Genomic DNA, 25,679 nt, shown 5'->3' on the forward strand with positions numbered 1-25,679 from the left:
GAGGGCTCATTATTGCACACACATTCAAGCAATTGTGCAAAAAAGGAACTGAAACAGATCAAGCTAAATCGCTCTAAAAACATTTAAGGGAGAGATTGGACCTTTTTTGAACAAAACTGGTCGTATCACTTGCTTATGCGGGTAAGTAGTGTTGATCTAGAAATCAGGTTTCAACTAGTCATATTTCAATTTCTCTGATGTTGTTTGAAGGGAGGGAAAGAAAGAAATAGGAATGTCTAAAAATATATTTTGCACTTGTTCAGTTAAAATTTGTGGGTGCATCTGTCCACACTCAGTTAATCATCAGACTTTTTTTTTTTTTGGAAGTGTGAAAGATTGTGAATAAACTGTGCAATGATAACCAGGAGTTTACTATATTTAAATAATTTCTTGAAATACACTAATGCTTGAAAGTAACCATTAGTTGTTCATATGTTCTTCTTTTTTATAAGAAAAAGTTTCATATTAAAATACATTTTATTTCAACAATAAAATGCTGACACAAATTCAATTCCCAGAACAGTCACATTCGTTAGTTAACATATTTTACAAAGCGAATACTGGTAAGTTAAAGAAAACATACAATAAACACATAGTTCGAGGAAATTACATATTCATTAGGCACAATTAAATCCCGATGAAAAGTCATTTCTAAATCTTATGTCGATTAAAACATTAGCAAGTGATGCTTTTGTCAAAGCTAGAGAATGACAAATGAGCAGAAATTAAGATAATACATAAAACAAATTGGAAAATGGCGCAAAACAGTAACCCTGAAGCCCTTAAAAAGTACTCCATCATCATGAACATTTACAATTTTGAGTACTTAGGAGGTTTATCAGCTTTGTTGATTGTTGCTTCAGCTGCTTTCAGAACATCTTCACTTTGCAGCATGGTCATATTCCAATAAGTCTGGAATAAAATTACATTAAAAAATTAATGATCAGAGCAATTCCAGAAAGAAGTAAGTTACATTAATAGGAAAAAGATCTCAAATCAGGTTACAACATCCTGCATCAACAGAAATATACATACTAAAATGAGAAGAAAATTTGGAGGTGATGGCATTTTAAGACCAAAGACAATTAGAGAAACTATCACTATTTTTTTTAAAACATAAATATAACTTATTTTATTTAAGTAACAGAACTTATTGCCACTTGTATAAATTATTAAAATTTGAAACCTTTTCACTTTTTTGCAGTTAGTAAAGCAGTTATTGTGAAATTTTATTAACATAAACAAAATCAATGTGGGTAATATAAAAACAAAAATTGACAGGAAAGTAAACAAATGCTTGATAGCATTAAAAACTTCTCCTGCAGTAATAGACTGAAAGGACCAAAAAACTAAAAAACATTATTTTTGATTAGGAGTTCCTTTAGCGTTTCCACTATTTCAGCCCAGAACTTAAGACGTTAAATGCCTAAACATAATTTTAGATTTTGATACCAAAAAATAACTTTTCACTCAGCCATGCAAGTTTTACATTGCAGTAACTGATTTTTATACAAATGTTCTTCACTTATAATAACATTGTTGCTTCCTTAAAAGTACAAATTGTTGTTATAGTTCATTTTTAAAAGATACAGTAGCCCCTTGTTATACCGCTCATTCGGATATATCGCTCTTTTCTTCTGTCTCCCAAGAAATTAAAGCCAAAAAAAAACTAGCTTTTAGTTCTAAACTATTTGTGAAAATATATTGGTATTAGTATTACACTCAGAAAATTCCTCTTTCTTCTTTGTTTTTTCAATGAACAAAACGAAAATGCTTCTATTCTACTGAATTCACCAGAAAAGCAGCAGCAATTCCTATCATCCAAATGTATATACCCGCATAATACTTCAGTTAAGATGGTTTGGAAACTACTTGACATTCTTTTGTATTGATACTAAGGTCTATACAGTGAGTGAGAGACAGCAGGAAGGCGTCATACTAGTCCAAGTAAAAGAAGCCTTTTAGTACAGAAAAGATTTGTGCTTGGATACACAAATCGGGATTTGTAACAATGAAAGGAAGAATGATCTAGACGGATGAATGAGTTTTCTGGAAACAATCTGGTTACTTTCACTTATTACATCCTTTCTACAGCAAATCGAAGAGATTAGAAAGTCTATTGGAAATAGGAGGGTATTGGAATGTTCACTCTTATTTTGCGGTAGCTAAGAAAGATCATCTTCATTCGCCATTTGATATGTTTGTACTTTTCTGACAGTGAAATTTTCAAAAATTTTAGTCTTGTTTAAATTTTAATGTGTGTGATAGTACATTTGCAAACTAAACCATTTGAATATCATGTCAAAAAGAGTGAATGCTAATTTGCTTGTGGGTTGAATGGATAATTTTTTTTAACGATCTCGGTTATATCCTGTTTTTCGATACATTGCACTTTTTCTTTCTCCCCGGACAAGGGCGATACAACGAGGGGTTACTGTATAAGTGAGAGTGATGGTACTCCATGAATTTGATGACTATATTATTCCTAGGAATTTAATTTATTCCCCCCGCCCCCCCATTAAACATCTTTAACAATGAATCATTTCAATCTAGCAGTAAAAAAAGTATTGATGGATTTATGAAATACAATTAAATAAGCATTACATACTACAACAAAAAATGTAATGCATTATCTTTTCAATGACAGTCAAGCAAATAAGCTTTTGACCTTTGTGACATAAAATTTACCCGGAATGTTTAATTTATAAGTCATTAAAAATAATTATAAAAAGAACAATCTGAGAAGGAAATATAAGAGAATATCAAAATAGCTTTAATGAAATGAGTTTTATAAAACAAGGTAAAAATTCATCAATGAAGGATAATATAGGTTTTTCTCATTATTAATATCTAACATTTTTCTGAATTATGGAGTTAATTTAACATTAGCTGTTTCACTCATTTTTCTTCTGTTAGCTACTTTTGCAGTTGTATGATTTAGAAATAAAAAAATCCGTTCTTAAAAATCAGTTCTTTAAAAAATCCAACAGTTTATAAATAGAACATTTTGTACAAATGATTTGTTGATTAATGAAAATTTTATGAATTAAATTCATTTATGAAAAAGGCTTGTGCATTAAAAAATGCCTGTGTAAAGACAAGTTGTCAAATATTCAGTTTTGCATGCATCAGCATGCATTTATATGACGAGATCAATCGCTATGGAAATCTGATAAAAAAAATTTATGTCAAACATTTTGATAAAAACAGTACAATTTTTACTTGGTGAAAAACTTAAGAAATAACTAAGTTTATCAAAGGAGTTAATACAAAGAATCTAAAGAGAATCTTTCCAACAGTATATGTAATAACAAAAGTCAATTTTCTGAACCTATAACATTAGGCAATCTATAAGCATTGAGAGATATAATTGTTTCATTAAGAAACTATTCCAGCTAGTAAGATCTAAATTCTACTCACCATAAATTGTAACCCATCTTGAACACTATGATCTCTTGAGAAATTCAGGGCTACTTTTGTACCTTGTACAGCAACAGGACTTTTCGAAGCTATTACCTTAGCAAGGCCTAAAGCAGCATTCATCATTGCCTCCTTGCTGGGAAAAACTTTTCCTACCAAGCCGATCTATACAAAATAATAGCTATTTAGATAAAAATAAGTTCAAAACAATACATTATAACTAAAATCTACATAACATAATTCTTAATAGGAATGTAAGAAAGAAAAAACTCTCTAGGACACTCAGTATTTAGAGAATAAAGCCTAATAATTACAATGAAAGAAAGAGCATATTGACACAATTTAAAAATATTCATACAAAAAAAAAAAATTATTAAATTAAAACAAAAAACCCAACTGTGTAAAAACAAAAAACAAAAAAAACTAAAAAGAAAAAATATAAGCCCAGTAATATTTAGAATTTTATTAAGTATTACATAGTAACTAGTCCATTGAAATAGTTTTATAATCGATACACACATAAGACAAATCATAAATTCAAAAGCAGAATAGAAGGATCAACAGTCCGGGCCCATTCCTTTTTGACCAGTCAAGGAACCCCGTAAAATGAATGGGCCCCGACTGTTGATCCTTCTATTCTGCTTTTTAATTTATGATTTGTCTTATGTGTACATCGATTATAAAACTATTTCAATAGAGAAGTTATTCAGTAATACTTAGTAAAATTCTAAACTGCTGGGCTTATATTTTTTCTTTTTAGTTTTTTTGGTTTTTAAGCAGCTCGGTTTTTTGTTTTTATTTAATAATTATTTTTTATTTTAGCCTATATATTTATTTAAAATTTTGAGTTAACCAGTACAAATGGTAGGTGATCCTTTCCTCTGTCTTAGGGCAAGAGATAGTAATAGTAGCCGTGATAGGTTCTGTTATATAGCATGATTTAGAATAACTTTTCAATGAAAGCCTACCTAGGACGTTATTTTCAAGTGTGAGTAACTCAAAACTTGGAAATGTTCACTTACACCCCTTTGCTTCTCACTGCCTCAGTTGCACATAGCAAGAACAATTAGTTATAAAATTTACATCTTATTCCCTGCTTTTTATGAAGCAGAGTGAACATGAAAATCTTTTGCTTTTTCAATCTGTTGTTGGTTTCCTAAATACACATGTAATTAAATTTCTTTGGAAAGTGCCTGCTCAAGTATACTATTTTACGACAAAATTAGAAAGCCACTGGTATCCAGAAATTCAAAAAAAAAAATTAAATGTTTTATATATGTCCAGATACTTTAAGGGTTTTTAATGCATAACTACAAGCAAGTAATTTCCTTACATTCCCTAACATTTTAACAAGATATAATGCATTTCGTATTGCATTAACACACAGTATTACATTAACACATTACTACACACTTTGTTGTTTGCAATAAAGATATCTGTTTCTTCAATAAGTGTAGTTCAGTCCTCTTGGCAGTTGGACTATGGCCACTGGTTTTCTTATAGAAATGCTCCAACATATTTGAGCATGTCACAAGCAGGAAAAACAACGTACATTTTAGAGACACTGAACAAATAGACAAATAAAAATCATTCATAAGAAGAAAAAATCTTACAGTTTTTGCTTCAGCAGGTTCTATTTTGGCACAACTGTAAGCATATTCTCTGATCAAGCTGTCATTTCCTACTATTTTTGGTAATCTTTGTAATGTTCCCATATCTGCAGCCATTCCAACATCTACTTCCTAAGTAAAAAATATAATTTAAGGGATTAGAAAAGTAACCACACTAAGAATTTATTTTAAATTTTAAAAAGAAATTTTAAAATTGTATGAAAAAACTCAGTTTAGCTCTCTTTTTCCTGAGACACCTAATATTGAAATGTATAAACTTTGATAGCTATCTCTTAATACGTAGTACTGTCTTCATGCATGTCTGTCTTCATGCCACCTAGTTACCTACCTCACTGAGACCAGTGATGAGCAGGATCCCCAAGACACCACCAAAGGTAAAATTTTACAAATACATTCAACTCTCTAATCTGCACAACTTATAATCAAACATTCACAAATTTCAGAATTTTGAATATTTCAGGTTATTGATTTGTTTACACATTTTACGATGTTGAATGCAAAATAATCATCATTATTTTTCAATGACTATTACACATGAAAAAGGGCACTGTGATATCTATCAGATATTCTATAAAGGCAAATTGTTTTAAAAAAGTTCGATTCATAGAAATTTCGATAATAGAAGCGATCTTAGTTTATAATTGATTGCTTCTAAAACAATAAAATTGAAGCTAATTTTCATGTATGAAACTCAATTTCTAATTTATAAATGAATCGGATTAAATAAAATATCCGAACGAAAACTGAATCGATAGGAAATGTTAACTGAGCACTGCATAGTTTCTAAAAAACTTACTGTATTGCAGTTTCAGGTTTTTGAGTGAAAGTTTTCTGTAAATTTCGATTTTTTCATTGCAACTTTCTGATTTTTTATAATAGTAGATATTCTGCTTGGGGAAATGCTAAATTTACAAGAAATGACAGTTTTATGCCTTCAGATTTCTTCATTCTTAAGCAATTCAACTTAATTCGTTTTGACAATGTATTCCAGAGAAAAGTAAAACATCAAAAAGAATTTATAAAACACTATTTAATTTGAATAATTTTCAATGAATTAAAGAGACTAAGAATGATAATCAACAGAAAAAACATCTAAAGTGGAAAAAAATCGTTGAATGTCTCGAAATATTTTTTTTTTTTTGATATATAAAAAAGGTTTTTTTTTATGTTATGGGCATAGAAATTTGCAGAAAGTTGGATACATAAAAATTTTCGATATGGGAAAGTTCAACACATGGAGGTTTGACTGTATTTTTATCAGGGTTCTAACTCCTAAATGAAAATCAAAATGAAGCTCTTTCAAGCACCCTACTTTTTCTCCAACTAGGGCTATTTCTTTGTGTTCTTGATAAATCATAATATTTTCAGTTTATGTATTACTGAACTTTATATCTGGTACCTGGCGATCCCAGTAACTAATTAGTAAATAAAAAAAGTATAAATTTTAATAAAATGAAATGAAAAAACTAGGACAATAGCGTAAACAGATATCAAGGGCAAATATGCAAAAGCTTAATGTGGGATTGAAATCCTAAAACAAACGATTAGAGAACTAGCTACAATGATTTATTGGAGCAGATTGTAATCTTTCAAAACAATTCAACATTGCGTTTAAAAACTACTTAAAAAAACAACAACAACTTATCTACTTACTGAAAACTTATCTAAGGTATGTGTTTGTATTTTGACAATCATTTAAAACAAGAGCATAAAAAGAATTATTAGAAATAATTATAGGGCCGGAGCATAAACAACTTTTATTTCCCATGTCTACGCATATGTGATTATAAAATTCAAATAACAAAATACAATAAAAATAAAAAGACTGAATTATATTAAAAGTTTTGAGGTTAGTTAAAGTTTCAAAACTTCATATTATAAAAAAATGTTGTAACACAAGTGGTCACATGAGTCTGGGAGAAATCCTGTCAAATGAAGTTTGGCAAAAAATGGGAAGCAAACCAACTTCTTTACCTTTTCAAAAGAAAACACAATGATATAGAAAACAACAGCAGAGGAAGATTTTAAAAATATTTGATATTACTTTTGAAAAGAAAAAAAATCAATTTTAAGCATTAACAAAGTAACCTTAATGATTTATTGACATTTCAAATTTCAGTAAAAGAAATCAACAATCAGCTTTGAAATGAGAAAGAGAGATGATTGAGAAAAATAATTTTCATTTGTAAAGACTTGCTTAAAAAATCGAAAATAAAGCACCTTGTCAAAATAATTAAAAATTTTGGTTCAAAATCAAGCACTTTAAAGGGCCCTTTGTAACAAGTCACAGAAATAAAGAACTTTAAAAGGATTTTCAAGGACCAGTGGAAACGCTGCTTTATGCAATTTAATTCATGGCCTTTTGTTTAACTATTTTTCGGCAGTTTTTTTGCTTGAGGTTTTTGCGAATGATTGATTCATGTTCTCTATTTTTTAGAATCATTGTATCGTTATATAGTCATCTCATTATATAGTGATACTAAATAGGCTACATTTATGCAGTTCTTAATCTATTGATGCACATTTGCTCAGATAAGATGCAAATAATGAAATCAGTACAGTGCAGCACAGTTTATACGTTTCTCTTTTATAAGTTTTTATCAATTATATGTTTTTAAAATTAGTCCCTGCAAAGTCTAATACGCATTAACCTATACCTATTTTACATTTTTTCGTTTGTACGCTTTTTTCATACAGTCCCTTCAAAAACGTATAAACAGTGCTTCACTGTATTTAAAATAATTGCTAAACACATGAAATAGTGAAATCTGTCACATAGCTACAACAAATTTCAGCATAAAAATAAATTATTCTGCAAAGCAAAGAAGAGTCAGAGGGGACATGATTTAATTGTTTTAATGTAACAAAATGAAAGATGTTAATGGGAACTTTTGCAACGAAAGCAGCACAAGGGGTCATTGTTTGAAGCTATTCAAATCTCAGGCTAACCTGGAAATTAGTAGAGTTGTAGGCATTTGGAACAGCTTGCCAGAAATGGCAGTAATCAGCAAGGGGATGGATAGCTTTAAGAGAGCCATTGATCTTCATTTTGGACTAATATACTGACTAGGACCAGCCTAGCTGGACCAAGAGCCTGTTGCTAGTCGTCACATTTGTAGTTCTCATACTTACAGTATGATGGTTTAACTTCAACATTTTTTTTTTTTGTATTAAGATTTTGTTTTTTCAAATATTCATTCTGGATGATCATGAATATAAGAGACAAAAAGAAGGATATAACCTACCTCTATTTCAAAAAATGCCTCTTCTGAGCAGTATCTGATATCACATGCACAAATGAGATCCACACCTCCACCACTGCACTTTCCATGAATGGCAGCAATTACAGGTTTTTGACACTATCAAAGAAACCTAAGGTAAGTTGAATGTTTTGCATTTTGCAAGAATAAAGTAATGGTTTAAAAGTAAGGGGGGGGAGAGCAAACAAATTTTTAAGATGGTATCTAAAAATGTTTTGAAACCATAACATTTAAGATAGCTTATAATGTAATAAAAATAATAAAACTTAGATTTGCTTTATTAAAAAGTAATTCAAAATCTCAACAGTCTTAACCAGAAAAAAGAAAGAAAGAGCACCAAAATCAGTTGCTTAATATATGCTGAAAAAGGAATGTATGCAACAGTTTCATTACTTCAAGTTTTTTTTTTTTTTTTTTTTTTAATTCATACATATACAAAATGCATGATACATGGTACTGAATATGAAAATTTGGTTAGGAAACAACCAATATTGAGATGATTATCCAATACTTTAGTTTCATGCTGCATATAGAAACGAAACAAAATAAAGGAGACTGACGACAGTTGATCTCCTTTTTGTTGGAGCTTATAACTTTTTTGAATCAATGGTACTAAAAAATCTCACCCTACATATTTAGAACAATCCTTAGTCCATCAAAATGCTATATCGTTTCAAAGTATATAAATCAGGATGAAATATTTTAAAGGAAAACTAACAATAGGTAAAATACCAAGGAGACTTGATCCAGGAGGAACAAGTGTCCTTATAAACAGTGCTATAAGTTACGTAAAAATATTTGAGGGAACTCACCTCTTTACAGTGTAAATGTCAAGGCTAATGAATTTTTTTTTTGTGCCAAAAAAGGTCAGCTGAAATTACTAAACCAGCTTTAATTTATAAGGCATATATTTAGTTTTAAAAAAGGAACGTGATCGGCAAACCAATGCATTTTTTTTACAATCGCAAACCAATATAATCTCCCTTTCCAAACTAAAATGTGGCTTAAACAAGTCTTTTAAAAACAAGTCAATCATTAATTTTTGCTACATGTTAATTAAGAAGGCAAATCAAAAAGTCTTTGCGCCTATTTGTTTTAGCCAAAATACGGTTGTGAATACAAAGTGAACATATACATTCCCAGGAGTGACCGTTCCTTGAGCCGTACCTGCCGTATCTGCCTTTTGCTCCGATAAGCCGAGCTGCTATCAGTCATTTAAGATGGCATTTGTTATTCAGACGTCCACAGCTTATGAGCAGCAAAATGTTATTCGTTTTGTATGGAGCAAGGGATAAAAGCCCATAGCAATTCGCAGGGAAACGAAATGCACCTGCACCCTGACCCTCCCCTTATTGATTTTTATAATTTCGGTCCACTGAAGAAGTTTCTGGAAGGACAGAAGCCAAGAACGCGCGATCTGACAGTGATTCCACAGGCAGCCGGAAGAATTCTACGACAGGGGGATCGCTAATTTAGTGCTGGGATAGGATAAATGTCTGAACCTGTATGGTTACTATGTGGAGAAATAATGTAAGGTACGTAGTACGCTGCGTATATTTGTAAATACCTGAATGTACCTGTTTTCAGCAAATAAAAATAGGCGAAAAGACTTTCTGATTTGCCCTTGTATATTTTCATTAAAAAATTCAAACTGTTCATATCAAGTTAAAAGAAAGAACAAAGCAGACGCAATAGCTAATTGAACAAAATCAACTCTGTAATAAGAAGTAACTAACATTGCTAAAGGAACTTTTATTTTTTTTTTTATCAGTCTTGATACAATATTCAATGAAAACTAAAAAACAAGTATTAAAAGATATTTAAACTTTAATGTATAGGCTGTAAGAGACAAACAAAATTAAAACGTTTTAATGTCATTAACTATAAACAAAATATAAAAATTGATACCAAGAATCAGCTTAAATTTGTGGTTTGCAAGAAAACAAAAATGTACATTTTCAAACTTTAACAATGATTTCAAAAAATAAAGCATTCAACAAGCTTAATAGTACATTTAAAAGTTGGTGTGAGTATTTTTTTTATAATGTGGTAACCTGGTAACAGATTACTTTTCTTAACTCCGCTTTTTTAAAAAGCTTTCACTATTAATTGGGGTTTAGCTGTAATGTTTCATTAGTAACATTACGGTATTTCTGTAAAACAATACATAGAATAAATAGTATGAACCTATGCTTATAACTAAATAAAGGACACTTGACTGCGGGAAAAATCTCTTTGGCTTCAAGTGATTAAGTATCTCCAAGAATATTTTCAAACATAGTTCAAAATAATTGCAAAAAAAGCCAGCAACCATTGTAATCCACAATCCAAAAGGAAATTCTCACTATTGAAAACTGACAATCACACATAACTTCTAAAGCAACAGTTCCCAACCTTTTACCTTTTGCAAACCCCTTGTGCAGCAGTAAGGACTGTAAGATATTTAACTGCTTATAGGTCCAATAGATTTAGACTTCATAAGACAACTTTCACAAAGACAAACTGTATACTATATTAAAACATAATCTGAATATTGTTCTTAGTTAAAATGTCCATTGTTCTGATTGCTCGACCTGCAAAAGTAGGTGATGTTCCATATTGCCGCTGAAAGTCTGCAATATACTACACGGACATGTAAGAAAACAATAAAAAAAAAAAAAAAAAAGAGGGGGAATATTTTGTATTCAACATTCACCTGGGTGACTTACATAAAAATTCAACTAAATTATAATTCATGTGCTCGGAAGTCAGCTGTGTCTCATTTTCTTCTCAGCAGATTATGCCACCTTGTCGTTCCATGGGAGTGAAGGGTTACTGAATATTTTTTATATTCAGAATATTATATTACTTTTATTGCCAAGTTAATTAACTATACAGTAAATATAGGCATATAAACGTGTTTTTAAGTTATCTCTTAACGTTAAAGATTTAAAATTCCACCATTACAATATTATTTTCGTAAACCCCCTGTATATGCTTCCCGAACCACCAGCTGGGAACTGCACATAAAGCATGTGCAAGATGGGTCGCCTAATACTTCAGATATGAACCTACCATGGCTGCTTAGCAATGTTATCATTCTTAAAATTAAGTAGGATAATAGCTTAGAGAGGTTTAACTAGTTTCCTCAGGGATTGAGTGTCCCCAGTCTCCCCTATAATAAATAAATAAACTAAGCATTTCCGTTAGTATGCAACGTGAAAAATATTTTCCACACATAAATAAAGGTGCTAATGGAGTCATCACTTAATGAATAATATAAAAATGCATAGATTTCTTTTTTATACACAATGTATTTCATAAAATATTTTCCATGTAGGCATTTTTCAATATTTTGTTTTACAACTCAATATTGCAATTTCATGCATTTGAAAAAATACAAAGTACAAGTTATTTTCTAGAGTACGGTAATTTACCCTGTTTGGGATGAATGACGCAAATCTGCGTCAGTGGCAGTTGCTCCTCCCATCAGAACGATGCTATTCTGTGTGACGGCAAATGCTACTCAAAAATCCGAATGACGTGCATTTGTGGGTTTGTTTCGGAACGAAATTTTTACTATTAAATGGCGCTACTTATTCATGTTCTGTTCAAATGGTTGGTCTGGAACATCCTGACCTCAGAATGGAGTCTGTCAAGTGTATGTGATTGATTGGATTTCGTGAAAGAAAATATTAACATGTGCTAGCAAGTGAAAAGGGAAACGTATACTCATTTTGAAGTGGCTATTTCTAGTTTCGATTCCATTTATGACGGGATTTGATGCAAGATATTTTAGCAAGGAGTTTTACTTTTAGATTCATTTGTGTAGCCATGGTGAATTTGTTATCTTTACAAGGAGGAAATATCTAAATTTATAACATCCATCTATGGATCTTTCAGGCGACATTGAAACTATAAATTATTTTTATTAGAGTTCTTCATATAATAGTTACTGTCTAAAATCATACACTGAAAAAGAAGGCAAAGAACTTAGACTGAGATTCGTAGTTCGCTCAAAACACAGTAAAAGACGTAACACTACCCATGAGTGTAAAATATGCAATGCGCATTGATCCGTGCTTTGAAATTTTTCATGCAGCTTTAAAATACTTATTGTTACAATATTCTTCAAATATTTCATAATATTAAGCGTAAATATTTTTCCTGTTTTGTACAAAATATATTGTTTAATTTTGGTACTTTTAGTTATAGTAATAAAAAAAATATATTTTGCATTTTTATTGTTACTAATCAATTATTTTCATCAAATTTTTTTGTTATGATTGAAATTATGACACATTTTATCAGATATTAAAAAATGGTTTCATTTCTACGTAAAGTGTACATTTTATTCATTATTATGTAATGCATACTTTCTGAAATAGTGTGTTAGGCTTTGCGAGAGAAAGTGCCTTGGTCTGTATGCACAGTTCGCCTGTAACAGCTGCCATCCTGAGAGAGCTTTATCTTCTGCGGGCTACCGTCCCAAATGTATTAACGCAGAACCCCTAAATCTGTCCATCATATGATTTGCCTCATTAGAATTTTGTTATGCCAAGAAATAAAAATTTCAACAGGTATATTAAAAATGGAAATATTAATTAAAATAGATGAAATGAAAAGTAAAACAAAAGCATTTTGCAAATTTTTTGTGAAAATAGTCTCTTTGGAGAACTCCGTGAGAATAACTTACATTTTCTACCGCATTGAAAGATTCTTGGTACTTTGCAATCAATGATAATAGAAACTTAGCTTTCCTAGCTACATCACCTTTTCCTGCAACTTGTGATGTCAAATCCTGCATGTCAGAATAGTCTAGACCTAAATTAAAACAATAATGGACACTATGTGATTGATTTTTATAAGCAATTCATGGTAATTATAAAGTTTCTCAGCATCAGAAATTATTACATAAAATCAGAGTAGCTGTAATAGGTATTTAGTCATGAAACACTATTAAAAATTAAATACTAATCAAAGTAAATGACATAATCACTTGACAACTTCATGAAAATAAATAAAAATACATATATTGTTTTCAACTGTTAATGAGAAAATGTGTACACTAAAATCAAGTAAATTAGACTTCAAAAAAGAAAGAAAGAAAAGAAAAGAAAAAAAAAACATTTAAAGGCTCAGATTTTGGAAAAGTATTTCTACTTTGGTACATAAACTGATTTATAGACAGCTATTTTTCAGTTAGTGACAAAAGGAAGGGAGGAGGGAGCATTTTGCATTGCTTTCAATCTTTAGATAACTTTCAAACAATATTTTTTTAATTCAAAATTAATATAAAATAGAAAGCATCACATTTTAACTCAGCTCTCCTCAACTTTTCTATTTAGTTCCAAATGAAATGCAAAAGAAAAAAAGCAAAAAAAAAAAAAAAAAAGAAAGAAAGAAAGAAAGAAAAATAACAGGATTTTTATTAATTAATTTATTTATTTTTTATTTTATTTATTTTTTTTTTTTTTTTGAGCTAGATGTATCAATAAAAAGAATACAGTGGACACTCTCTATTCTGAACACTCATGAGATTGAACAAAAGTACTTGTATTACTAGGGGGGGGGGGGGGGCTCATAGAGGGAGACTGGATAATGCATGTCTATGTATTATATTGTTTTAATGGACTATGTTTAGTACTTGACCTAGTGAGCTATACTAGTTATTGAGACAGAGGTGCTGAACTTTTGATTGGTGGTTAATGCACTGCCTAAATCAACTTAGTAGGAACTAAACTCTTGCATTTCATTCTTTCTTTCTTTTTAGTTTAAAAAGTTTTACATAAATACAACAATAAATGTACTATTGGTACAATATCTGGAGAGACATTTTTAATCTGGTTTTGCATTGTGTATTCTCATGCAAGTTACGTGTTATCATCCAAGCGAAAATGTTTCCAGGAATTCTCAGTCGCATTTTACTTTAAAGGTCTTGAATACTACTTGATACAATGGTTGGATTCTTGAGATACAGTTCAGTGGCAGAAACTTAAGGCTCATCAGGGCCTGATTACCACACAGGCCTACTAGGCCTGGGTCCGGGGCCCCAAATTACTTAAAGAATTATGCATAGCATTACAACTATACAAAAAATACACACATTTTTAAAATAATAGCCTTCAGAGGGCCTCAAAATTATTGTGGGCCTTGGGTCTCACTTTTAGTTAGTCGGGCTTTGAGGCTCATATTGCTCAGTTGAATGATTTTATGTGATGCAGCTATCTCCAGGAAAATAATTTTTCTTCTTCCTCAATTTATCCTCCAGTTAGTAGCCTTCAATCATTGTAATAAAATTGCAAATGTATTTTAGGCTTTCCAATCTGATTCATTGGAATTCCTGAGTACCGATTGAACATGATCAGTGTACAGAGAAGTAATAATTGAACAGGGTAAAAAACAGCCTTCCTAATACTGAGGTGTTCACATTATAGGATGCTCACAGCACAGAGGTCAGCCCACGTTAAGCCTATAGAGTCTTGCCCGGAACATCAAAGTGTGCTCAGAATATCCGGGTGTTCACATTAGGAGTGTTCAGATAGAGAGAGTCCACTGTAACATGGTAACATGAAGAGGGGGGCGGGGAGCATCTGCTACAAAATGCTTCTCTGTCATTTTGCAAGTTTTATTAGGTTCATCAGCACAAAATCCTCATAGATAAAATAAAAGTAAGTTTTAGTACAAGTGTTAGAATGCAAATAGAATCTATAAAGTATCAATTTCAATATTTACTCGTCATAAATTTTTGAGTCTTGTAGTGTATTTTAATAGTGAGGAGTAAAGAGATGTTATTTAGAAATAGTTATTTATTTACAATGGACAACACAATCACACTAACGTACACATAAAATTACATCATAGAACTGTTCGCTTGAAATTGAAATCAACAAGATAGCCTCGAACGAAGGGCATTAGAGGTCTATTCTTTCCGCGCCTGGATCGAAATTATAAGCCACAGAGGAAAGAATAAACAGGGATATTACAATCTCCCATGCTTAAATTACATAGTCTGCAAGATTACGTGGTGGTTGACGTATTCTTCCTTATCTTCGAATAGGAAGATTTTGGAAAGTTCTGGCACGGTTTGAATCACTAGAAACTCGGTCAGGAGGTTTTGTCGAGATTCGAATTTCTGATGGCAAGGGGTCAAAATGATTTCCACTTGAGCTGGAACTCCTTGGATAAATTACTTCTTGAGTTGGAGAAAATGTTACTTTCGGAACCTTCGCACTTTCTCAATTGGTTGATGTGTCTTTTTATAATCTGCCCTCCCTTCATTGAGTTGTATCAGGTAGTGCAGTTTACCAAGTTCTTGTTTAACGCTTCCAAATCTCCATGACAGCTTATTGTTGGCATAAGACTGATTGTACGTGATCTCCCACTCTTAAAATTCTGTGGCGTGGTATGGGGGTGATAAATACTTTGATTTGTTTTCCTTGCTTGGTGGACGTAATAGATCTAGTTTTATTCGAATTTGGCATCCTAGATACAGTTCAGCGCCTGGATTGAGGTTATAAACCATGAAGGAAAGAATGAACAGGGATATTACAAGTCTTCATATCAATTACTAAAAATTACATTAGGTGTTGCAGTTTTAATCTACAGATCTAAGGTACGTCACTTTCAGTAGGATTACAGTGCCTAGAAAGAGTACTGTGACGCGTATGTTTTTCTCACCTGATTCTTGAAATCAAAGCAGTGGAAGTCCGATGGCAGATGCGGGATTTAGTTATAACTCAGTTACACTTAATTGCTGTTTTACTGCATTTCATGAAGAATTTGTGATTGAGCTTTAAAAGGTTTATAATGGGCACACCAAAGCTATATCTTGTTTGATACCAGCATGCAAAAGTGCTCACAGACCAGGCAAAGAAAACTTTCCATGTTTCAAAATTCCCAAAAATGAGAAACAACTTTAAAAATGGAACACTTTGATTCCCTTTAAAAATTTCAAAGGTGTAGTCGGTGCCATTACCCCCATGCTCCCTCTCATCGGCACCCTTGCACAGCTATTAGAACAAAACTGTTGGTATATCAAGATGACCAATTGCTTTTCTCTTATTGCAGATCTTAAAGTGCAGATTTAGCTATGGATGCTCCCCCCCCCCCTCCAAATTTCATGGAACAGTCGAAAAATTCCCCAAGGAGACTAAAATAGTTTTTAAACACCTGTAAAAGTTCTGATGATGCCCTGCAACCCCCCATCCCCCTTAGAATTCCTGCTGAATACTTACTGCAGGAAATATTACTACCGGTAATCAACTGCTAGAAGCTTTACTTTTCGAGATAGCCAATAGATTTTGAAAATCGCAGATCCTAATGTGCAGGTGGAATAGCTCTGGGTGCTCCCCCTCCCCCAGAAATGCTATCCCCTGATAATGATACTTTTATCCTTTTAAAACACCCTTTGTAAAAATTTGAATGGCATAAATGGTGCTGCAAGAACTGAGTGACCATGATATTCTGTTGCACTTCATTGAAACCATTTTAAATCTCTTATATCCATAGGTGTGATCTCTCTCTTACTCTCTCTCATCATGAAATATTACATATATATTTAAGAATCGGAAAGCAATTTGTGATTGCTCAGCAGTCATTAAAAACAGTGGTATTTTGTAGAAAGCTATCCCGCTCAGGAAAGTTTAAATGCCCTAAAGTATTCAGGGTTTCAACTACGTAGTTATTTAAATTGCAGATTGTTGTAAAGTAGTGCTTTTTTTCTGTACACAAAAATGAAATGATACAAAACTTAACAAAAAAAAAAAAGAAAGGCAAGTTTCACACACATAAGTAAAATATAAAGCAAAAAACTTTTTTTTTTTTGCTTTTAAGATATTTTAACTAACCTAAAATAAAGAGATCAGTCTAAAGCTAAAATTCAATAATTTGTCTCACAGTTTAAATGGTATTTCTAAAGATAAGAGTTCTATCTATCAAACCCAAACTTGTACTTTTTTGAATAATTTTTGTAACATTAATTAATTGAAAATGAAAGTTTAACCTTACCTGCAGAAAAAAGATGTCCTGATCCTGACAAAATAACTGCTCTACAATATCTGTCATCACGAATCTTTCGGAAACAATCAAGCATTTCCCTGGAAAATTCAAACAATTGAGTCAAAGAATGAACTGCACATATGTGTATGCTTATAAACCTGTGTATATATATAGATAGATATACAGTTAGACTAATAGCAAGAGCCAGGTCATTGAAGTGACTAATAAATTACCTTGATGACTAGTTCTTTCGGAATAAGGATCTTTCAGAAGAACTATTATATTTAGTTTTCCTATAAACTCTGAGAAATAATATGTCTTGTGCATATAATTTTTTCCCAGCTCTTATTTCAATTTTTCTCAGTATCTGTACATATATACATGGATTTTCAAGATGCAGAAAATTGACAGCGTCCATGTCTTCCGATTATGTGGCATGTAAAAGATCCCTTGAATGTTTGTTTGGCACAGAGTATCTCTCGGCCAAATTAAATTCCTAGTGCTGTTTTGCCTCGAATAGAGACCAAAAGCCTCCATCTAGTGGAGTAACTGGGCATCAAAATTCTTGTGGCAATGGCATTCCACCGATAATGGTGCCACGTGAAAGAGTAGTTGCTATGCCGGGGGATTGCACTAGGTCTGCAAAATGAAGTGCCTCTAATGCAGCCCTATTAGAAAGAAAAACAAAATGTATATATGTATATGGGCAAATCTCTAGGTAATTTTACACTATGGACAAGTCTATTTTAAAACCTTTTATTGTATTTTAACCATTAGATCAATCAATGGCATTTCGCAGTGGAAAAATGAGACTTATTAAAACATAAATTATTTATATACTGTTGCAACCCCCCCTCCCCCAGTACTTTCTTTGATAGTGCTGTTCAAAGGGGCTCTTACAGATACACTGGCCTACTGTCCAAAAATTTCTAATTCAGGCAGGCTCTATAAAACAGTATGTTCCACAATTGAACAAATTCAGCATTACAAGGCATGGTATACATTTGCTATTAAAATTGAAATTATTTAATATTTTGCATTTTATTTGAAACGACAACAAGCTTGCTTTAAGATATGAAAAGATGTGAAGAAATTTAAAAAGAACGAACTAGTTGAAAACAATAAAAACATTTAATTAGTACAAAAACATGAGCTTGACTGCACAAAAAAACAATCATGTTACAAGTTCTCTTCTGAATTAATTGAAAAAAAAATTAAAATATTCAATACCAACCTCCAAAACATTTTATTCATAGCATTGTAGCATTCTGGCCTGTTTAACTCAACATGCAAAATATGGTCGTCTGGTGCTGTAACAGTAAGTGTTTCAAAATCATACGTTGCTGTGTATGCTGCTGTATCAGAGGACAAAAAGCGAAGCAGGTTTGCAGAATTTTGACCAAACCCTGTTGTTGGAGGCTTGTTGTTGATTAAGGCAGTACGATCTAAAAGATCAAAATGAAAAATATATATTATATTGTGCAATTTGAAATTATAAAATTGCAATATCAAATTATGCTGTATAAAAATTTAAATAATGGAAACATTTTGGCAATGAAGAAAAAAAAGGTAACACAGTGTTTCAACATTATTTCCTTCCAAAAGGAAAATTCACACAGTCAAATCAAAAAATTAACTTTTGCTATGATTTCCTCTGTCTCGTAACCTGGTAGTGGTTTTATTAAAAATTCATTATTATATTTTTACATTTTTTAATTGAAATTTAACACATATAGTAACATTTTTTTTTGTTCCTTCAAAAACTTTTTTTTTTCTGTGGCTCAATGCAAGAAAAACCAGCACCAAAATCTACTGTTTGGAGGGGATGGAGTTTTCAAGCTTTATGATACAGGGGTGCCCATCCCCCAAGCTCAATGGCGCAAACTCCCCCCCCCCCCTCTCCCATTTTTTTCAACCCTCTTTTCCTGATTTATTTTTCTAGCTTTCTTTTTTTAAATTAATTTATTCTTTAAAATTATTCTTAAAAAAAAAGTTCTGTGCTATGCCAATGACATACAATCACACACAGAGACTAAATAAATAAATGAAAAAAATATATAAAATAAAACAAATAATTTAAATTTGAAATAAATCAATAAATAATTTTAAACTAATAAATAAAAAATATTAAATAAATAAATAAAATATATTAAAAAATCCCCCTCAAAACTTTAGATGGCACAAATTGCACCATAATCCCTCCCTGTGGGCACCCCTGTTATGATGTATAACTTCAATGCCAATAATACAAAAATACGTCCATTCTGAAATTAAAATTTACATTGACAACTGAAGAGCTTGCTTCAAGATGACATTAAATCAACCCTTCATTCTTGAAAAAAATAAAACCTTCTCATGCAAGGTTAATTATTGAAGTGAAGAAAAAGATAATTTTCCCCATTATATAATCTACAGATGATAATAACACTAAATTATGTGGTTAAAAAAATCCAGACAGCTAGTTATGTTGAAATAAAAAAGAATAATAAATGACTTAGCTCTTTTTTTGGAACAAAACTACTTACTTCCTTTTTGGCAGAAGCAAAGACAAAATGAAATGATTGAACTAATCCAAGTTTTTTTTCCCTCATATAAACATAGTATGTATCTTAGATACTCAATTTGGTACACAGTTACAACAAATTATCACTAGCAAATCCTATTTTCCCATTGCTCAAAGAAACACCTAACTCTAACAGTTTCAATAATAATCGAGTTAGGTGTGTCAACTGCAATATTGGCATCTAAAAAGAAAAACCATTCATGTGCACTTTGTAAATTCCCAAAACTTCAAGTAATTTGAAAACATCTCACTTTTCTTCCCTTTTTTTGCTTGTATTATACAGGGTGTGCCATTTTAACCTGCAAAACCTTTATTTTCGCAACCGTTAGTCCTAGATGTATACTTCCAATTGCAAAAATGTTCAAAATCAGATGCGTAGTTAGGTATTGAAAGTGTGAAGTGAAAATAAAAATAAGACAAAAAATACAAAATTTAACTTTTTATATGGCCCTCAGGTCCCCTAACTAATATTTAGAGAAATAATCTCCATTGAAAACTATTACTGACACAAAAAACTTGACAGTTGTGTGATCAAAACTCAAGGAGGATACTCCATTTGAAAGTTTTAAAGGACCATACAGAAGATGAGATTGGAACTTATCGCCTTTTCAGAAGAATGACAGGTCGTCAGAGTAAGAAAAACAAGGTATTAAATATTTTCACTGCTATACAAAAATAAATGCAAATGTTATGCCGTGATACGCCAAAACCACACTACAAAACCTCAAACAATTTGAGAAACCATGCTCTATTCACACATATCATTTTAAACACTTGTTAACCACTATATTTCCCCCCAAAAGGTGTTGTTGACAGGGAGTGAAAAGTGGTCAAAGTCACAAAACGCTGCATTTCATATCTCGGTGAACATTGGTCGTACTAATTTCAAACTTTTTTTGTTGGAATTATTTTTCAATGGAGAGTATTTCTCTATATAAAAGTTAAGGGACCTGGGACCAGTAAAAAAAGCTAAATTTTGTATTTTTTGACTTATTTTTATTTTTACTTCAAACTTTCAATATCTTAACCCTGCATCTGATTTTGAACATTTTTGCAGTTGGAAGTATACATCTAGGAGTAACGGTTGTGAAAATAAAGAATAAACGTCTTGCAGGTTTAAACAGAACACCCTGTATATATATATATATATATATATATATATAATTTAATATACTATTTTTACTTAAAAAAGAGAGCTTCTTTTCAAAATATATTTTTAATTACCACCTTAAACCGTTTCAAACACTGCATGTTATTTAATATACAATGGTTTTCAGGTAGGGCAAAGGAAGGAAACCATTATCAGTCATAACGTAAATCAGGGAAAAGTCAGGGAACTTTTTTTTACAGTTCCTGTCACTACCCTGTAAAAATGTATACAAAGTACTGAATTTACAGGTATTTAAGAATCTCAAATTCAACTAGTGAAATTTTAGCATTAACGTGTACTAATATGACGTATTGTAAAATTCTTGCTAAAATTTAATTACATGTTTTTCCTCTCAGTAATTTATACAAATAGGCTAACAGCCAATGGAAAGTCAACGAACCATGAATATTTTTGAGTAAAAAAGCTTCAAATGTGAACACTGATCGGAATTTATACTGTACTGAATTTTAAATTGCCTGAAATCAAACAAGTCCATGTAAGGAATTACTTCAAAATAATTCATGTATGCTACAAAACTTTACCATTACCAAATTTTTGATTAAAATTCAATTATTAAAAGAATAAATTTTGAAATATGAATAATTTTGATTTTATTCAGTATACATAAATCATTTTTTGGATTTTATATTAAATGTTAATAGCTTTGGTTTTTCACGATATTATACTGAGTTAATAGTATGCATCATTTCATATACCTCAGAAGAAGGGATACCTGTATTTAAGGGACAAGTTGTCAGGTCCCCTTAGTGTCCCTTATTGAGAGGTTCTACTGTATGTGTGTGTGTATATATATATTTTCTTTTCTTTTTTTTCTTTTTTTCAGAAGGGGCTCACAGGAGAATTTGTTTTCTGTGTGCTTCATGAGTTCTCTAAACACAGCACAGTTGGTTAAACTGGACTTATCCTTTTTGGTACAAAACTTACTAGTGATTTAATTATTTTCTGAAAAAAGAAAAAGTAGATTTCATCATCTGTGTTTGAAACTTCTAGTTAATGTAAATATATTGTAAGACGTGTGTTGCTACCTTTGCAATTAAAAAGTGAATATTTGAAAATTTGAACATAATGCATTTTGGAAACAAGCTTTTGAATTAATATTCACTTTGATTGTTTTTGCATAGAAAATGTGAAAGTTCATTGGCCAAACTCATACCATGTCTTATTTTCATTAAAAATGGACATTACTTACTCCTGCATTGAGCAGCCAATTTTTATACCCAATTCTATGCATAAATGTTGTTTCTATTTCTTCCTTTTTTTACGTAATTAATATATTTGTTAAGTTTTTGTTTGAAATTAAATTTCATTTCTTAACAACATTACAAAAAATTGTTGATTGGGTGATTTTTCAAAAGTCGCAACATTATAGTTAAATTTTAAAAGTAAAAAACTAAAATGATTCATACTGCTTCTTCTTCATCTTAGAATTCAATAAATCAAGTAGTTATACTATATTATATTATATGTTAATGTATCAGATCAAGAAGTGCATATATGTATAAAATCTTTGTTAGAAAATAAAGCTTATTGTAATCTTTATTCAGTCTGATGCTTATTCTCTTCTTCAAACACTACTTATCAGGAAACCAAAGGCTAGTGTTGTAATGAAAAAATGTAACTAAGAAGCAATCAAAAGTATATAATAAAAAGTAGTAAAGAGACACATACACATTAATAATTTGCTCATGTCCCCGTAATCGAAATACGAGGACCAACAGTCTGTCAAAATTTTAAGAAAAGTGGCCAAATATAGCGAGTTTTGGTGAGTAATGGAAGACATCATTCCCTCTTTGCAGATGGATGTCCTGCCATTTGCAGAAGGTGAAATCTCATTGTACATTTAATTTCTCACAAAATCTTAAAAGTTTGCACTTTTCTTTTCGAATTGAAGTTTCAATAGACTTTTTTAAGACCTTACATCTTGATAACAGAGACTAAGAGCAAATAATTTTTGAGTCAAAAGAATGTCTTAACATGTTTTTGATTGCTACATATTTAAATTATTTTCATTATTACACTATTCATGTGGTAGGTTCGTCTGGTTAGTAGCATTTGGAATTGTTCAAGCCCCCAATTTATGTTATTAGTGTACCGCGTAATCACTTTTAGCCTCACCAGCTTTACCACTGTGCAATATTTCCAAAATTCAGCTTAAAAAATTAACGTAAAAAAAATTTTTTTGCTTAGGCAACCTGCCAGCAGAATTTAATTTCAGCCGCTACGGCTAACAACTATTGCACCTAATTCAAGAGAAAACATATTACTGCAACACTGTAATCTGCCTGATGCAACCTTCTAGCAAAATTTAAAGCCATGGGAAATAAGCTAGTTTTTTTTTTTTAAATACCACAATTTTTCCCGTAGTAAAAACTTGAAAGGACTCTTGCAGCAACCTTTCAACAGAGTTTAAAATGTGCCAAATGAAAAAAAAAAAAAAAACACGTTTCTGTTTCATGTTTTATTTTTTAATGTAGAAATGGAGACTACTCAGCGACATCACATTAGTTGAAAATTAGATTTCAAAACTTGCTATTTTATGTGTCATGTAGCACAATCAACCCTATGCTGGTACCAATTCACTTATTGGATGGTATCTTCAAAAGCAAAAAAGAGTATTTATGTAGCTTAGCCTTTTAAATTCAAAACAATAATTGAAAAATGAATTTAGAATATTGAGAAAAATTGTTTTTACTTATTCATTCACTTGTGAAAAGTAGAAATAAAATACTAATGAATAGCAAGCAGAGAAAGCCTATTAAAAGAAAAACAATTCAATTGAGCAGCTTATAAACAGAAACATTTAAATAATGAGAAATGGAATGAAAACTACCAAACTGCTGCAGAAAAGCTTCAAAATAATCCGGAAATTGTTTCAAAAAATGTGAAAATATATAGATAAGTATTATATAACCATTTGTAATATGGTGAATGAAGAAAACACATAGTTAAAGAAACTGCAGTGAAATTAAATAGGAGGGGAACATGGGGGAAAGTTAAATGGAGAACAATTTACTCTGCTTTTAGCCCCACCTATCTGGTAATATTTTAACTATGTAGTAACACATGAAGACAATTCCAGTCAAAAAAAAATGTTATTACAGATCAGGTCCATGAATCTATTTGCCCCCAATCTCTCTAGAACCAGACTAGGTTTGTTCAATATGTCCTCATGCGACAAGGTATCAAAACAGTAACGTTCCGCAGGAGCCTTGCTTTCATTGCACTTGGTACCATGGGCGGATTTATGGGGGGTCAGAGGGGGGCAATGCCCCTCCAGTTTAGGAAGGACTTTTTATGTAGTAACAACACATCTTCCAAAAATTTTTTTAAAAATCATTATTATTTTTCTTTTTTGACTAGTTTAGAAGGGCATGTGTGGATTTATAGGAGGGGGGGGGCATAGGGGCAATGCCCTCCAGTTTTGGGAGGACTTAAAATAGTAACAACACATCTTCCAAAATCTTAAAACAAAAAAATTATTATTTTTTTTCTTTTTTGAATAGTTCGATGAAAATGAAGAGAAGCGATTGTCCTTTTCTGATGTGAGAAAAGAAAAAAAAAACATTAAATATATACAAGTAGTACAGCTTTCACTGGGATGCTGAAAATATGCCTATATTCACGTTTTTGGACTGAAAACCGGGGGAGAAACCCCCGAATCCCCTAAAATTGGAGATATTTTATATCCCACTTAAAAGGGAGCCCTGCGTCACTCTCTTGATACCCAGTCACCTCTCTTTAGGCCAATTCAAAAAGGACAGCATGAAAACACACATTAATGAAAACGACACAAAAAAGAGTAAAGCATGACCTTATACATCACAGAAAAACAGACCAAAACATGGGGGGGGGGGCAATTTAAAATGTTGCTAAAAAATAATCCTGCCCCCCAAAGAACTCAATCCTAAATCCGCCTATGCTTGGTACATCTAGATAAGGTCTTAATATCATGGTAGACTCTAAAGAGATCTAAGGTAACCAGAAGCCAGCTGAGACAAAGCTGTCTAGACTTGCCGGTCCTCTCCAAACATAAGCAGCTCATGGGGGGAAGAGGAGCAAGGGGGCAACTACCCCCTCACTTCAAAGATGAAAGGGGCCTCGCCCCCTCAATTTTCACAGTTAAAGATTAGTGATCGATTGAAAAATGATTTTTTAAAGTGTGGATTGATTTATTTCAGGAAAGTAAAAACTTATATAATTGAACTTTTCTCATCTTATTTCATAGAAATGGGACCGATTTTTGATGCCATATTCCACATTTTAGCAGTAATATTAAACACCAATAAGTAATATAGCCCATTCTTGAAAGAAAAAAAAAAAAAAAACAGCTCCAGGAGCCACGGCCCCTAACCACTACACTATACGCCCCCCCCCCCCCCCTAATATCTGTTTTGAAGATACAAGAAAAAATAATTTAAATTCCCGAACATTGAAATTTCTGCAAAAAGCTATAGTTGTTTTGTTGACTACTTGTACATCTATTAGATCAGGGAATCCCTTGAACAATGAAGTGAGCTCACGCCCTCCCCCCCCCCTTAGACCACCATATATGTTGTCAATACAAGAGTACAATAAAAATTTGAAACTTATGCTAGTTGAGATGTCTGAAGCTAAAATCAAGATAATTTCTCAAACAAAACTTGATATTGCTAATC

At 31.6% G+C, this 25,679-nt stretch overlaps 1 protein-coding gene across 1 annotated transcript in view; it reads right to left on the reverse strand.

The window, feature by feature from the left end:
* Positions 1-407: 407 nt before the first annotated feature.
* Positions 408-25,679, reverse strand: part of LOC129219343 (delta(3,5)-Delta(2,4)-dienoyl-CoA isomerase, mitochondrial-like) — a 142,593-nt gene continuing 117,321 nt past the window's right edge. Inside the window, exons 2-8 of the mRNA XM_054853706.1 lie at positions 18,525-18,735; positions 17,300-17,388; positions 12,987-13,114; positions 8,297-8,410; positions 5,034-5,162; positions 3,421-3,585; positions 408-912 (exon numbers count right to left, since the gene is read on the reverse strand). Of these exons, the coding sequence (XP_054709681.1) occupies positions 811-912; positions 3,421-3,585; positions 5,034-5,162; positions 8,297-8,410; positions 12,987-13,114; positions 17,300-17,388; positions 18,525-18,735 (938 nt within the window). The 3' untranslated portion in view covers positions 408-810. The remainder of the gene's footprint in view (positions 913-3,420; positions 3,586-5,033; positions 5,163-8,296; positions 8,411-12,986; positions 13,115-17,299; positions 17,389-18,524; positions 18,736-25,679) is intronic.

Source organism: Uloborus diversus, chromosome 3 (assembly GCF_026930045.1).
Source record: "Uloborus diversus isolate 005 chromosome 3, Udiv.v.3.1, whole genome shotgun sequence".
Lineage (NCBI taxonomy): Eukaryota > Metazoa > Arthropoda > Arachnida > Araneae > Uloboridae > Uloborus > Uloborus diversus.